General features: G+C 35.1%; 1 protein-coding gene across 1 annotated transcript; it reads left to right on the top strand.

Annotated features, from left to right (window-relative positions):
* Positions 1–10175: 10175 nt before the first annotated feature.
* LOC122595606 (U-box domain-containing protein 4) lies at positions 10176–14375 on the top strand. Its single transcript, XM_043768003.1, has 2 exons — positions 10176–11705; positions 13980–14375. The coding sequence occupies exons 1-2, from the start codon at positions 10350–10352 to the stop codon at positions 14043–14045; spliced, it is 1422 nt and encodes a 473-aa protein (XP_043623938.1). The 5' UTR covers positions 10176–10349; the 3' UTR covers positions 14046–14375.
* Positions 14376–14576: the final 201 nt, after the last annotated feature.

Genomic DNA, 14576 nt, shown 5'->3' with positions numbered 1-14576 from the left:
TTTTAGGTTAGGACTCCAACTTTATATATGAAAAAGATTTGTTATTAGTACCTTTTTAGGAATTTTTGTAGCAGCTTCTTTTTGGTAATCTTGCTCAACATCATCGTCAAACTCCGAACCAGGCATATCCTCTCCATCTTTCTCACTGTTATCCATTGGTATCTTTTTCTTTTTCTTTGCTTTGTCACTTTCTATTAGACTTGTCAAAGACTTAGCAATATTTTGGACTCCCAAAGCTTGTAATCTCTTTTGGTTGTCTTGAACCCTCAACCTTTTAGCCTGTTCATATTTATTTGTATGGCTTTGCATACTTTTATGTTCCATTACTGGTGTACGCAACAAAGAAAATTCTTATCAGATATCCCAAACCTATAAATAATCATAACGTGAATACAAATCCAGAAATCCCATCACATATACATCTAAGATAATGCTACGATATATGAAGTAAATTGTTTCAGGGATGCTTATTCTATTTGACATCCCAATGTTTAGAATCAGTTGAGGCCTTAAGGCCCTTGGAGTGACTCAATAACTATACCTATAAGTTGACGCATGTAAATTCATGCAACACAATGAACACATAACAATTAGAAACGAAAACAGTGCAGAATGAACATGTTCAAGAGTAGTTGATACTTAATTTTACTTGAAAACAACAAGCAATAAAAGTAAATGTTAAGATGAAGCACACAAACTTTCCGTAAACCTACATTACTAAACATGACATGATGGCTTGCAAAGTAGATGGCACTAGAACTTCCTGAGCGAACCCATCTATATGGCTTTCCTAATAAAACGTTTCAACCAGAAAAACCCCTTTGCAAGCCTACAAGCACGGGCCGCACGGCCACGATGTGGTCAATTCAGGAGCTGCAATAACTAAAACAAAACAAAACTAGCTGTACAGCCAACAAGCACAAACAACAACATCCCAGCCAACTATTTCCATTCAGCAAGCTATCAGATTGGTTCAACAATACCAGATTGCAAAATTCAATTAACCTCGCAAACTCCATCACTTACACAACATTACAACCAAGTAAAAAATAGCCATCAACAATAAACCGACAATCAACACTGTATGGCAACCTAATCCGTCCAACCTATAGTTACAGAAACGGAAAATGTTGCTTTGCATCAGGTAATCTACCCAAACTCCCAAAGGTAGAGAATTAGAGATATCTCACAGCGGGTTAGTCATATAACTTAAGGTACTTTACATATTCGCTTTCATTAGGAAAACTATAATCGGAGTTAGTCATATAACTTACATCATGATCAGGGGGTCTTTAAATGTGCAGGATCAACTTATACGAGTCAATATCAAAAACACTAATACGAGTTTTATCCCAAAAACACATAACGAACATATAAACAAGTCAAAGGTAGAACCAGGAAACTAATACGAGTTTTATCTCAAAAACACATAACGCCATGAAAACTAATACGAAAGTCATGAATTGTAAGTCATATCAACAATTTATTATTGATGATTTATCAATAATTTTGAATTGTAAGTCATATCAACAACAACAACAAAACCCTAAATCATTCTATATCAAAAGCCTAAATCATATCAACAACAACAACAAAACCCTAAATCATTCTATATCAAAACCCCTAAATCATCCAGATTAAATGGGTGTCCAATGGGTAGAATAAAGTTTCTATATCTGTTACTTGAGTAACTAGAATTTTTCGAACAGATTAAACCATCAAAAAATGGGGTCTAAAAAATTGGTGTTCACTAATTTTGTTTTGCTTCTTGGACATCATCCGGTCTGCAGGAAATGTATTCATAAGAAGCTCACAGATGATGAACTTGAATGTTGTCCAATATGCAATATTGATCTCGGATGTGTTACTATAGAGAAATTGAGGTCTCTTTCTCTCTGGCTCTCTGTTTTTTTTTTTATGATTTATCGATTAATGATATATCAGATAGTATTGTGGTGATTGGCCATTTTTATAATTGATTGGATTTTGTTATTATTTGTTATTATCTGCTGCAGAAAAGAGTCCTTATGCCAAAAGTTATATCGCTTTCTTCTGTAAGTCTTTCAAACATGCATTAATTCTGAAACAGGGGTGACTGGATTAGGTTGATGGGTTTCCTTTATGAACACATTTATGGTACCGTGGTTGTTATTTTGGAATAAGTATATGTTTCTTTGGTAATCTTTTGCTTTGCAGCTGCTTTTATGTGTCTTGCATTTAGATTTTATTGGTTATTTGCGTAATTTATAATGGTAATTTAGTGTATATATGTTGTCTTGGTAATACCAGGTGTCAAAGTATACTGATGACGTGATAGGAGGGGAATGCTTGACAATCGATATCATTTTAGAGCAAAATTTGAGGTACCAAGGTCCACTAAAAGTTACAAACTTTATCTGTGGCTAAAGCCGACCGTTTATAGAAGATGATTTACATAGTTTCTGATGCAGCGAAACCAAGCTTGAAGAAGAAAGGAATGCTTTTGCCTCCATGGAGAAGGGCAGATTGTGTCAAAGCTAAATGGCTATACATTACAGTGAAAAGAGGGTAGAGTAGTGTCAGGTCAAACCACAGGTATGATTATGTTGAGTCTGTGTGCTTGGTTGGTAAATAATGGATTGGTATTTTCTAAATGAAAGAAATATAATTTTTATTAGTATACGTACTTATGAGTTATGATCATATCATCATCATATAACAGAAGGTTTGGGATTCATGTTGTGCGTCATGAAGAAGTCTGGTTGATTTGTGATAATGTTTTATACTTTTTACATGAACAAATGATGAAGTTAAAGTTCAAATCATGTGTCTTCTTTGAAGTATAAAAATAATGTATTATTAGGGAATTTAAATGACAAAAATAGGGGTATTGGGCTAATAAGAAATTCACACTGTGTTCTTTTTGCATCTCAAATAAGGGACCTTCCTACAGTGACTCAGGTGGAGTATATGTATCAGCTTCAAAGTGACTCAACTTGGAACTACATGCAACAAGAATGAAGAGGTGGCTGCTACCACATGCATGGATTTGAAGATTAGTGTTGATAATGGACGACATTTCTGGGTTCGAGACATACTTTTTGGAGGTAAATTATTCTGAAGAACGTATAGTGATGCCGATTCTTGATTATAGAATTGCATGGTGACCTTCATTCTTGAACAGGAAGATGCATAATGAGATTAGTATTTGTTGTCTTGAATCATGAAGCCAAGGTACAATTCATGACTACCTTGTTACAATTCTTTATTATATAAGTTGTCTTGAATTATGAAGCCAAGTGTGTTTAGTGGAATTTTACGGCTGATTATGCTGCAGATTTTAGGTCTAAAATCTTCCGTTAAGGGATATTTTTAGGGCTGTTTTTTGTTTAGTATTTAGTAGAAAAGAACCGACAGAATAAAAGGAATGACAAAAGTTTTAAAACTAACTGAAATTGGTGGTTCACTGTGGATGATCTGGAGCCTTGACTGGAGAAATTTAATTGGTGGATGGGCCGGGGCTTTAACTGGTAATGACTGGGTCGATAATATGTTTGACCCGTTACCCAACCCGTTGATGTTGCCTTACCTACTGTTGACCCTGATTTTGGGCTCATTTACTTGTAGTAAAATGTTTTTAGGATACGATTACGCGTATTTCCAGGGCTATTAGGTTGGATTCCATAAAATTTATTAGAATGAAGATGTGTGGAGGCTAATTGGGATCCGCTATTAACCATTTAATGATAACTATGTTATTACACACACTTAAAAGGTGGCTTGACTGGTGCTTTACCTCATCTAGATGATGATACCAACTTCATTATCCTAGCAAGAGATGGTGTGTGGAAGGTTTTTATTCCCAATGGAACAACTTACAGTTTTTAAAAAGATCATTATAATGTATAAATTAGTATATAACTTGTGTTATTTGTTGGTTATTAGTATACAGAGGTTATAGATTCCATTAAGAATGTAAAGGATGCAAGGTATGTTGCAAGGCAATTAACTAAAAAGGGGCTTTCAAGGAAGAGCACTGATGAATACGTACAACTTCCTCATATACAAATATCTAAGACCTTGGGTTCTAATGTAATCATAATGGTAATATATATGTTTGCATTGGCAAAGACTTTTTTTTTAATCATGATTAAATGGTTTACTTGGATTATTTACTTTCTAAAAAAAATACTATAAACAAATTGGTACGCTGTCGATTATTTTTAAAATGTATTATTTTAAAGTTAGTGATTATGAATGTGAATTTGATACCCTGTAAACTTAAAATGTGGTGTTCTACTTTAAAGTTATGAATGTGAATGTCAATTTGTTATCTTTGTTTTGATTTTTAAGTAATGTTTGTTATGTTTTGAATGGATGCATCATCAGGAAAAAACACATGGAAGTGATGGAACAACGAAACCCCTATTATTGGTATTGGACTATTGATAAGTGTAATACGTGTAGGTTGAAAACGTATATAAGTGCATTTAATGATTTTCCTTATTTATTACCAAATAATTATAAACGATTTTATTAAACCTATCCGCATCCGGGATAAAAATTTAGTAACTTTTCAATTGCGCAGGACCTACCAACAGTTGGTATGGATACAATATATGATGATTCATATAAAATACTATCCGGATAACATCAATCAATGGTTGACTCGAGTAGTTTTGACTTTTGAGTTTTTGACAAAGAACGGTTAACTTTTTTAAAAAATATACTAACAAGTACGGACTACACAACAATGCTATTAAATTATGTTATAAATTAAGGTTACAAATATCAAATATCCTATTAAAATATGTTATAAAATAACTTTCTAAAGAATAAACATTTATTCTATAAAATTGATGTTAAATTACTTAAATATAAAATGTCCTATTATGATGTATTATAATAAAGCATAACTAATAAGTATCCTATAAAAATTATAGCCAATAAAATGTTTAACGAATGAGGATCTTATAAAACCGATGTTTTATGACTCAAATATCAAGTTTCTTATTATGGTATATTATAATAACGCCACACTGATTGAGCATCCTATAATGGTTAAAGTTTTAAGATGCAAGTGTCAAGTGTCCTATTAAGTTATGGTGTGATAAAACTCTAGCAAATAAATGTCTTCTTAAACTGATGTTTTATGACTCAAATATCAAGTGTCCCATTAGAGTGTATTATAATAATACCATAATGATTAAACGTCCTATAGAGGTTAAAGTTTTAGGACCTAAGTGTCACATGTCCTATTAAGTTATATTCTAATATGACTTCGATAAAAAAAAAAGGTCCTATAACCTAGAGTTGTTATGACTTAAGTACTAAGGGTCCTATTAGGTTATGTTATAAAAGGACCCCAGTGTACAAATGTCCTATTACATTATCACATAAAAGGACACTACCGACTAAACATCTTATAACGTAATTTATTAGGATCCATATCTCAAGTGTCCTATTAAGTTATATGATAATAGGACACCAAAAAGTCATCCATCCTATTAAATAACTTCGTAGGACACTTTATAAGTAGCATATGTTATATAAGGATCCTAAATGTTCATCCGTCCTACTAAATAGATTTTTAGGACACTATTTTCATAGCGTCCCACACAAACTATAAAGCCTTTTTTGTTGTAGTGAGAAGAAGATGCAGTGTCTTCTTCTAAGCCTATTGATGTGCGTTTTTTATTAAACTACCTAAGTTTTAAATTTATAATTCAAGGTTTTACCTAATCTATCTTAAAATGCAACTAAGAGCAGTGTACTCTGTCTAGTAGTAATATAGTCTATGTAAGTCCAGGTTCGTTCGTAGGGAACTTAAACTAAGGAAATTAAAATACTCAAGTTAAGATTACAATTTTCTTTTGGGGGTTTCCTAGTTAACTAATTGCATATGAAATTGAAGACAATAATAAATGTAAAAACTGACATTCGTTTGGTTTTGTTTAACATGCTTAAAAGTGGTTATAGTTGAAATTGTTGAACGACTCTTTTCACATTCAGATTCTCGTCAGATTCACTTGAATTATTTAGCCTGACTGCCTTTCGATTGGTCAGACACTTCAATGAGTTCCTGTTAAGGTCGCTCTCTGAGCATTAAAAACCGAGTCTGTAACTATGACTGAAATCTTTTATGTAAGTCTTTGTTCTTGTTAAAGTTAAAAGACATTGATTACCCTAACCACCTGGATCCGGTTTTCGTTCGTCAGATCAGCTAGATTAGCCTAATTAAACATATACTCGTTTGAACCAATTATTAATTCTCAATCAAATGTCCAGTTATAGATCAAATGATTACACTGATTAAAGACCGACCAATGTTTCGCAAACAGATTAAAATGACCCTAGAGCCGCTGATCAGTTAGACTCAACCAAATCAATAAAAATCAGTTTGTATATCACAATTCAGATTCAAATAAATATGGATCAGCGATTTAGCGTAGAGACTGTTCAACAATCAACCATAATCATCAATCAAGTCATGTTTACATCACGTCCAAACGAATGTCTAGTAAATTAGCTACTCATAGGCTGAGTAGCCATGAACAATCTGATAAAACAACATAGAAATCTAGAGATAACGGAAAAAAAGAAAGAATATAGAATCGGGTGATTATAAATTACAAGGTTGGATTCCCAAACATCTGATGATGTTAGATCTGCTCCCGAGTGCTTGAGAGGTCCAAATTCTCGATCCCTAGCCGTCACTTTCGACTATGTGCTCTGCTTCAGTTTTTAGGGTTTATAGGCAAAATACGAAAAACCCTAATTCTGCCGACCTAGCTCCAGCGGCGCTGGTTTGAATCACTAGCGGCGCTGGTTGTGCATCTGAAGGGACGAGCGACGTTGGTCTTCAGGGAGCGACACTGGTGGCTTGCCAGCGGCACTGGCTTGTGGCCAGCGGCGTTGGTGGCTGCTGTTCGTGCTTTTGCGTCTTCATTTGGCTCCCAAATCACTTCTTATGTCTTGTAACATCATAGGCTTCCTTCTTGAGTCACTTGATGTCATTTACCCTCTCTCGCATCTTCCGTGAACCTGCATAAACACATTATTCATTAAGTACCGATAGTTCCGGAATAATAACTCATTTAAGTATAGAATTGAAGCCTTTCCTTAGGGGTTTTTATAACAAAATGGACGCTCATCACCTGCAAGAGCAACGGAAGCCAAGAACTCGAAGCCACCATAAGACGACGACGACGAGAAATCGGAACTTCCGAATTCAGGGATTATTGCTACGGGTAGTTGTTCATCGTCAGACATTTTGGCTAATGAAAGTTGATAATATGATTAGTGTGTTTGAGTTTTGACAATATGTTTGTCTGTTGGTTGTTTGATAAAATGTTTGTGTGCGTATATAAAGAAGTTGGAAAAAAGGATTAAAAAAACAAATAAAAATAACATCACAGCCGCTCCCAACGTCTACTTTTGAATAAAAACAAAAAATAACAGTCACAAAAGACGCTTTCAACGTTCACTAGCATCGGTCAAATGTAGCCGATTCAACTTGCCAATACTTGCCGATACATATGCTACAAGGTAACCAAAGAGCCGATGCTTGCCAAACCAACTTACCGATAAAACGACTACACCCTTGTTCTTATTGTTTCTATCAATTCAAACTAAAGAATAAAGAAGACTGTATTAGATATGTGACAAGCAAATATTATTGTTTGTAAAATATTAATTCTCTTAAATATTAGCTTAAATATCCTTTAAACTATACAAATATGACAAGTGGATTTCACTTAATTTTTTTTTAAATCCTATCCCTTGGAATTTTATATATCATTAATAATGATCCTATAAATTAAAAAGATTTTTAAAATAATGAATTAAGGGGTTAAACTTCAATAAGTTGCTGTCAAATTTTCATCTGGCTGTCACGACTCACGACTAGTAGACGAGACAACCCATGTCACCTTCCCAAAATCCAGAAGCAATATAATTCTTAACTAAATTAAATAATAAATATTTGAGTAAATTACAATTTTTGTCCCAGTGGTTTGTACCGACTTTTGCGTTTCATCCCTAGGTTCTTGAAATTACGTATTCCATCCCTAGGTTTGGAATTCTGTTAACAACTTTGGTCCACGACCTAAACAGATGTTAAGAATTCATTAATTACACTTTTGGTACAAGGGTATATTTGTCATTTCATCCTTACTTCTTTTTTTTTAATTAAATAATAATACAAACATCATCTTCATCAACAAACACCTAACAACCACCATTATCAACTAACTTATTTCTGAATTATTTTTCCAGATCTTCTATCACTTAATTAAATCAAAATCAAAAACAAAATTTATAATCTTTTTCAACCAAATAGGCAAATATGTATACTATTTGTTTGAGACGCTAACATCCATTTCCCAAAAATGAAACAATCTAAAAATTCAAAACATTCAAACACATTAGACATACACATATACATGAACGGTATAATGGGTTGGTAATAATGGTTCACATGACACAAGAATTTAGGTACCATGGCATCTACCATCATCATCATCTATCATCATTCATCAAATTCTTCATCATCATCATCATCGTTCCACACACACAAATATTTATTTGGGCCAAATTATTTTTTTTCCTTCTGGAAATCTAATCCACACAAATATATCTAACACCAAATCAAATCCACCAAACATATGAATCTATTATTTCGCTATTCACTAAGAACTCTCTTCTTTGATAATGAAACATATATATATATATCTCAGATTTCGCTACTTCCGGCTAGATTCCCACGGTGGTGGATGTTGTGATTGACGGTGGCATGATGGCGGGTTGTGGCGGCTGTACTATGTGGCATGGTTGCAAATATCGGCCGATATATCGGTGATATATCGGATATCAGCCTTCAACTGATACGAATTATGGGTTATCGGCTGAACTTATCGTTTTGATCAAATGTCGGTCAATATCGGTCAAAAAAAGTTGACTTAAAAAAAAAACACGGGTTAAAACAAATAATAGGGTTTGTGACTTTAAAATTAAAAGGTATGAAAAATTTGCTTCGTAACATAGCAATTAATATTGAAAGGTATGTAAACTTATGTACATATATATATATATATTTTAGAATCCTTTACAAATTAGGGTATCCGACACATCCCCGATATATCCGATATATCGCATATCGGGGGTCAGCCGATACGATACCGAAAGCGATATTTACAACCTTGCTATGTGGTTGTCTCTTTTAGGGTTTTCAATTAGGATTTGGATCATATTTGAAGATCATGACCGTAAATTAGCAACATAGGCAAGGATTAATACATGGATTTGTAAAGAATAAAATGTAGGAGAAGATGGGAATCAAATATAAAATCCCGACCAAAAAGGTGTAAAAATTGCCGACTGCTTAAGTGTGTGATAGCCATAGGGATGAGAAAAAAAAAGAAACCTGTGACCCGACCCAGAACCGGCCTGAACCGACTCGCTCGATGGGCTAACGAGCCAGGTCACGGGGAAAGCTTTTGTTGCATTTTCGGGTCACGGGTCGTGCGGGTCGGGTCGGGCCGGGCCGGGTCAAGCCAAAAACCGAAAAAAGGTGAAGGAAACCCGTGACCCGCCCGAACCCGACCCAAACCATCATGGGCCAGGTCACAGTTCCGATTTTCATGTACTTGCGGGTCGTGGGCCGGGCCGAGTTTTCACGAGTCGGGCTGGGTTGGCCATTTGCACATCCCTAGTTGTATAGATATATGTTATGATATATTTCTTTGTGTGTTTATGTTTTTTTCTTTTTTTATAAGGATATATTTCATTTTGGTTTGTATATATTAAAGAGGTATTTTTGATTTGTTATTGATGGTGATAATGGTTGATAATAGAGACTAAGGATGATGGAATTTCAAGAACCGAAAAAAAAATACTAGAGATTGAAATAATTGAGATCTAGGAAGAAAAAGTAAGGATGAAATGACAAAGATATCCTCAGACCGAAAGAATGATTAAAGGATTTTTAACGTCCGTTTGGATCGTGGACCAAAGTTGTTAACAGAGTTCCAAACTTAGGGATGAAAAACGTAATTTCATGAACCTAAGGATGAAACATGAAATTTAGTACAAACCACAGAAACGAAAATTGTAATTTACTCTAAATATATAAATTAATGTTAAATGAAAAAGTAAAAAGTATACCAAATCCACTCGTTTCCTCCATGAAAATATATATCTCACCTGATTCTAACTCTTTAGTTGTATCCACAAAAAATCCCTTTTTCATTCTTCAAAATCATCCCTTCTTTTTCTACTTTCTTCAAATCAATCAATAGTATCCATAGATGCCCATTTATTCCAGTTTCAACCCAATAATAATAATTTTAAAGAATATAATTCCTTTCTAAATGGTTTCACTTCAAGAATCTCATAACTCAAACCCACCGGGTCGGTTCGAAATAACCCGACCCTATTATACACCACCTCCATCATCCGCCGCTTCATCACCATCTAGGTTCCAAAAACATCTTGGTCGGTCCATGAGAACTGTCCGGTCTAATTTCCACCATTCAGATTACACCACCGACAACAGCTGTTCCTCGATAATATCTGAAAACCTTACCGATTCTGTCATCGATGTCCATTTACAACAACTCGCTACGGCTAACAACATCAATGTTAACAAATCATCATCTTCCACTTGTTCATCGGATGATTTAATAGCACTTGGTCTTTCTCAAGTGTTTAGCGATTACTCTACTTATAGCAGCGATATTTCTGGAGAGTTGCAGCGGTTGGCGGGATTGCCTGAAGAAGAAGAAGAAGATTCAAATCAAGAACATAATACCCCTGAAACCAACACTGATTTGTTTCTGCAGCGGGAATGTTTTTCGACAGAAATAATTGAAAACATTTGTACGGAGGATTTACAGCCGACTGTAAAGATGTGTGTTGATAGTCTGAGTTCGAGCTCTGTGACAATGAAAAGATCCGCAGCTGCTAAACTAAGGATGCTAGCGAAGAACAGATCAGATAACAGGGCTTTGATCGGGGAGTCTGGAGCAGTGCCGGCTCTGATTCCGCTGCTTAGGTGTTCCGACCCATGGACGCAAGAACACGCCGTGACGGCTTTACTTAATTTATCTTTACTAGATGAAAATAAGCCATTGATAGCTGGTGCAGGTGCTGTCAAGTCCTTAATATATGTCTTGAAGACAGGGACGGAGGTTTCTAAACAAAATGCCGCGTGTGCGTTACTCAGTTTGGCTATGATTGATGAAAACAAGGTGTCGATTGGGGCGTGCGGGGCCATACCGCCTTTGGTTTCCTTACTGATTAACGGGTCTAACCGAGGGAAGAAAGACGCTTTAACTACGCTGTATAAGTTATGCTCTATGAAGGCGAATAAGAAAAGGGCAGTGAGTGCAGGGGTAGTGAAGCCGTTAGTGGACCTGGTGGTGGCTGCTGGAGAGGCGGAACAAGGGGCGGTTGGGATGGCGGAGAAAGCTATGGTGGTTTTGAGCAGTTTGGCGGGTGTTGAGGAAGGCAAGACTGCGATTGTGGAAGAAGGCGGTATTCCTGCACTTGTTGAAGTAATTGAAGATGGTGCTTCTGTTAAAGGGAAAGAGTTTGCGGTGGTGACTTTTTTGCAGCTGTGTGAAGGGGTTAATGGGGCTAGAAATCGAGGGTTGTTGGTTGGAGAAGGTGTGATTCCGCCGTTGGTGGCTCTTTCGCAGACCGGGACTGCCAGAGCTAAACACAAGGTAAAATCATTCCCTTTTTTGTTATATTTTCACTACTATTCTTTGCTTGTCATTATGGATTATTAGGTTTTCAATTTCAATTTAGTTGTTCACTTGTTCCTAGCACCACTAACCCCAATCACGAGTCCCTCGCAATGTTGTGGACATGTGCTCAAGGCGAAAACTAGCGATTAGTGGTTTCCCTTTCTAAGTGGTCTAAGAGTTTGCTAGGGGATTGTTTCGCTTGTGTAATTGTTTCTATTTTCATTGATATCGATTTCGGAGTTTTGGGATTGTGTTTTATTTCCATGAAAACACAGATAATAACTTTTTTGCCCAACAATTTTTTTTTTATTTTGCATAATTTCTCACAAAGCACAATTTCAAACACGAGCAACTCGTGTCCAAACACAATTGTTTGGGGTCTTCAAGTAATGATTGTTTTTCAATAATCCCTTCTAGTTGTCTAAACACTTTCAAAACATGTTTATTAAGCTTAATAAATCTATTACTACAAGTCAAGTCATTTACGAAGGAGGTTTTTTTGAATTGTCTTTAGGGGTGTTTGGCTAAGCTTATGGTTCATGGCTTATCTAATGGATACATCATATAACAATATGGCTTAAGCTTAATAGCTTATCCATTACTAAAAATCAATAAACTCTTTCTTGAAAGCTCATCTAAACAATTTCAAGAAGCGTATTAGGTTTTATGATACTAGCCGTACTCACGCAATGCAGCGGTAGTGGTTGCAACGGCGGTTTGGTGGTGTCGTCGATGGGTGGTGATGGCGGCAATTATTGGTGGTGGTGGTGGTGTCGAGTAGTGGCGGCCGGTGAAGTTAAAAGTGGTGATGGAAACATTTTAGATGATAGAATAATACCCAAAACCACTTGTTTTAGATCAAGTGGCCACCTGGGCCCTCTTTGGGGGTTCTGGGGAGGGGATGTTGGTTTGGGACCAGGGATCGAATCTCAATTTCCCATGGTTTCGGGCATTTACCTCTTCAGACACGTGCAAACCGTATTATCGCACACTTGGTCTCTAGGGTTGCCTTCGGGTTCCAACATCTAGCATACGACCCGCTTGGATGTCACTACTAGGATTCGAAGCACTAACCAACTAACACGCCGATCTAAAAATAAAAGAATAATACCCACGCAATGTCGCGGTGATGTGTTGGCGGCGGCGAGCGAGGGTGATGGCGGCAGCGGCGAGTGGTGGTGGCAATTGACGTAAGGGTAGGATAGTCATTTCACATTTTTTTGTTATTCTAACTTTTTAACAAGAGTTTATAAGTATAGATAATAATGCAAATAAAGTATTAATTCATTTAAAAAGCCATGACAAGCACCTTTTTATTAAGCTCAACAACTTTTTAGTAGATGAACCTTCTCAAACATCTCCTTAATATCTTATTCCAGAATATGAATGTGAATGATTTATTATAGTATTTAATTTAAATTTAATGTTAAAAAAATAAAGGTGAGGGGTATGGATTGTTGATAAAAAGAGAAAAAAGGTGTTGAAATAAATTGTGGAACAAGAGGTTCCTATGATCTTTGGAATTCTTTTAGAAAGTGACATTCATTCAAAAAAAGGATGAAAATCCTTTTTAGGTATTTATCATTTAACCATCTCGTGGTTCACTTTTAGGTATCTAGCATTCAAAAAAAGGATGAAAATCCACACGTCACTGTTGTTTAGTCGTATACCATCAAATATTTAAAAGTGTTGTACTAGATAATAATATGAACCATGTATTGTAGTGAACTAATAAAATGGTCTATATTTTTTAATTTCTGATGTGGAATCTTTAATGCTGGATGTACAAAGTATAGCTGTAATGTGCAAGGAACAGGGACTACCTACGTAAATGATTTATTCCTTTACAATACGTTTGTTATAATAAAGATCTTTGCTTCTAAATTATGATAACCAAAATCATTTGAAAGCATTGATCATGTCGTCAAAGTAGTTCAACTATATATTTCTTTGACTGAAATTATGTTTTTTTTTTTTGGTTTGGTAAGCTTCTGGAATGACCCTTGCTTTTTGTTTCTTGTTTTTTTCTGGATTATGCTTTTTCTTCCAAAGCTGAAAGCAACTGATGATATTTTAAACTTTATACTTGATGGATGTATTTTTTGAATTGTATACAACTATATCATTATTCTTATGAAAATGCGAGTAACATACTTTATTCAATATATTTTGTATTATACTTTAAACCCTGAAATGAAATTCTTTTATGTTATTATTAAAATAAGAAGAAATAATTTGAATATGTTGCAGGCTGAAAGACTTTTGGGTTACTTGAGAGAACCAAGACAAGAAGCTTCCAGTTCTAGCCCAAAGTAAAATGTTTTGACTTGCTATGAGATGCAAGTAGTATGTGTTTTGCTAGAGTTTGTTGACTGTATATAGGAACTTTTATTATTTTTTTAATTTTATAATGATTTTGTATAGAGTGGTTGACTGGTTGTTAATAAGTATGGGATTCTTATATAAAGAAAAACAACTTTGACCAGTTGTAAGTTAAGACTTAAGAGTAGTGAGAGAAGAAGAAGAAGCTGACTTTAGGTTTTGCTCTGTTTTTTTTGTTTGTGGTTAAACCATGGGCTTGTAGTTTTGTTTGCCTATTATGTTGTTGACTTGGGTTATCATCATTCATATATTTTGGTTGTTTCACCCAATTAGCACAAATATGCTTTTGTATTTGGAGGTCATTCCAAGATTCTTATATGTATATATAACACATATTTCGAATATCTGATTTTGCTGCTTTATGAATTGTTCAAATGTCTGTTGCCTGGTAATGATGATTCTTGGTGATGTTTTGGACACCTCTAATCTATACAAACCATACACATTTTTAGTGAAGTTTAGCTG

This window comes from Erigeron canadensis, chromosome 4 (assembly GCF_010389155.1).
Source record: "Erigeron canadensis isolate Cc75 chromosome 4, C_canadensis_v1, whole genome shotgun sequence".
Lineage (NCBI taxonomy): Eukaryota > Viridiplantae > Streptophyta > Magnoliopsida > Asterales > Asteraceae > Erigeron > Erigeron canadensis.
Note: the sequence above shows the minus strand (reverse complement) of the source record. Positions and strands in the feature narration are given on the sequence as shown.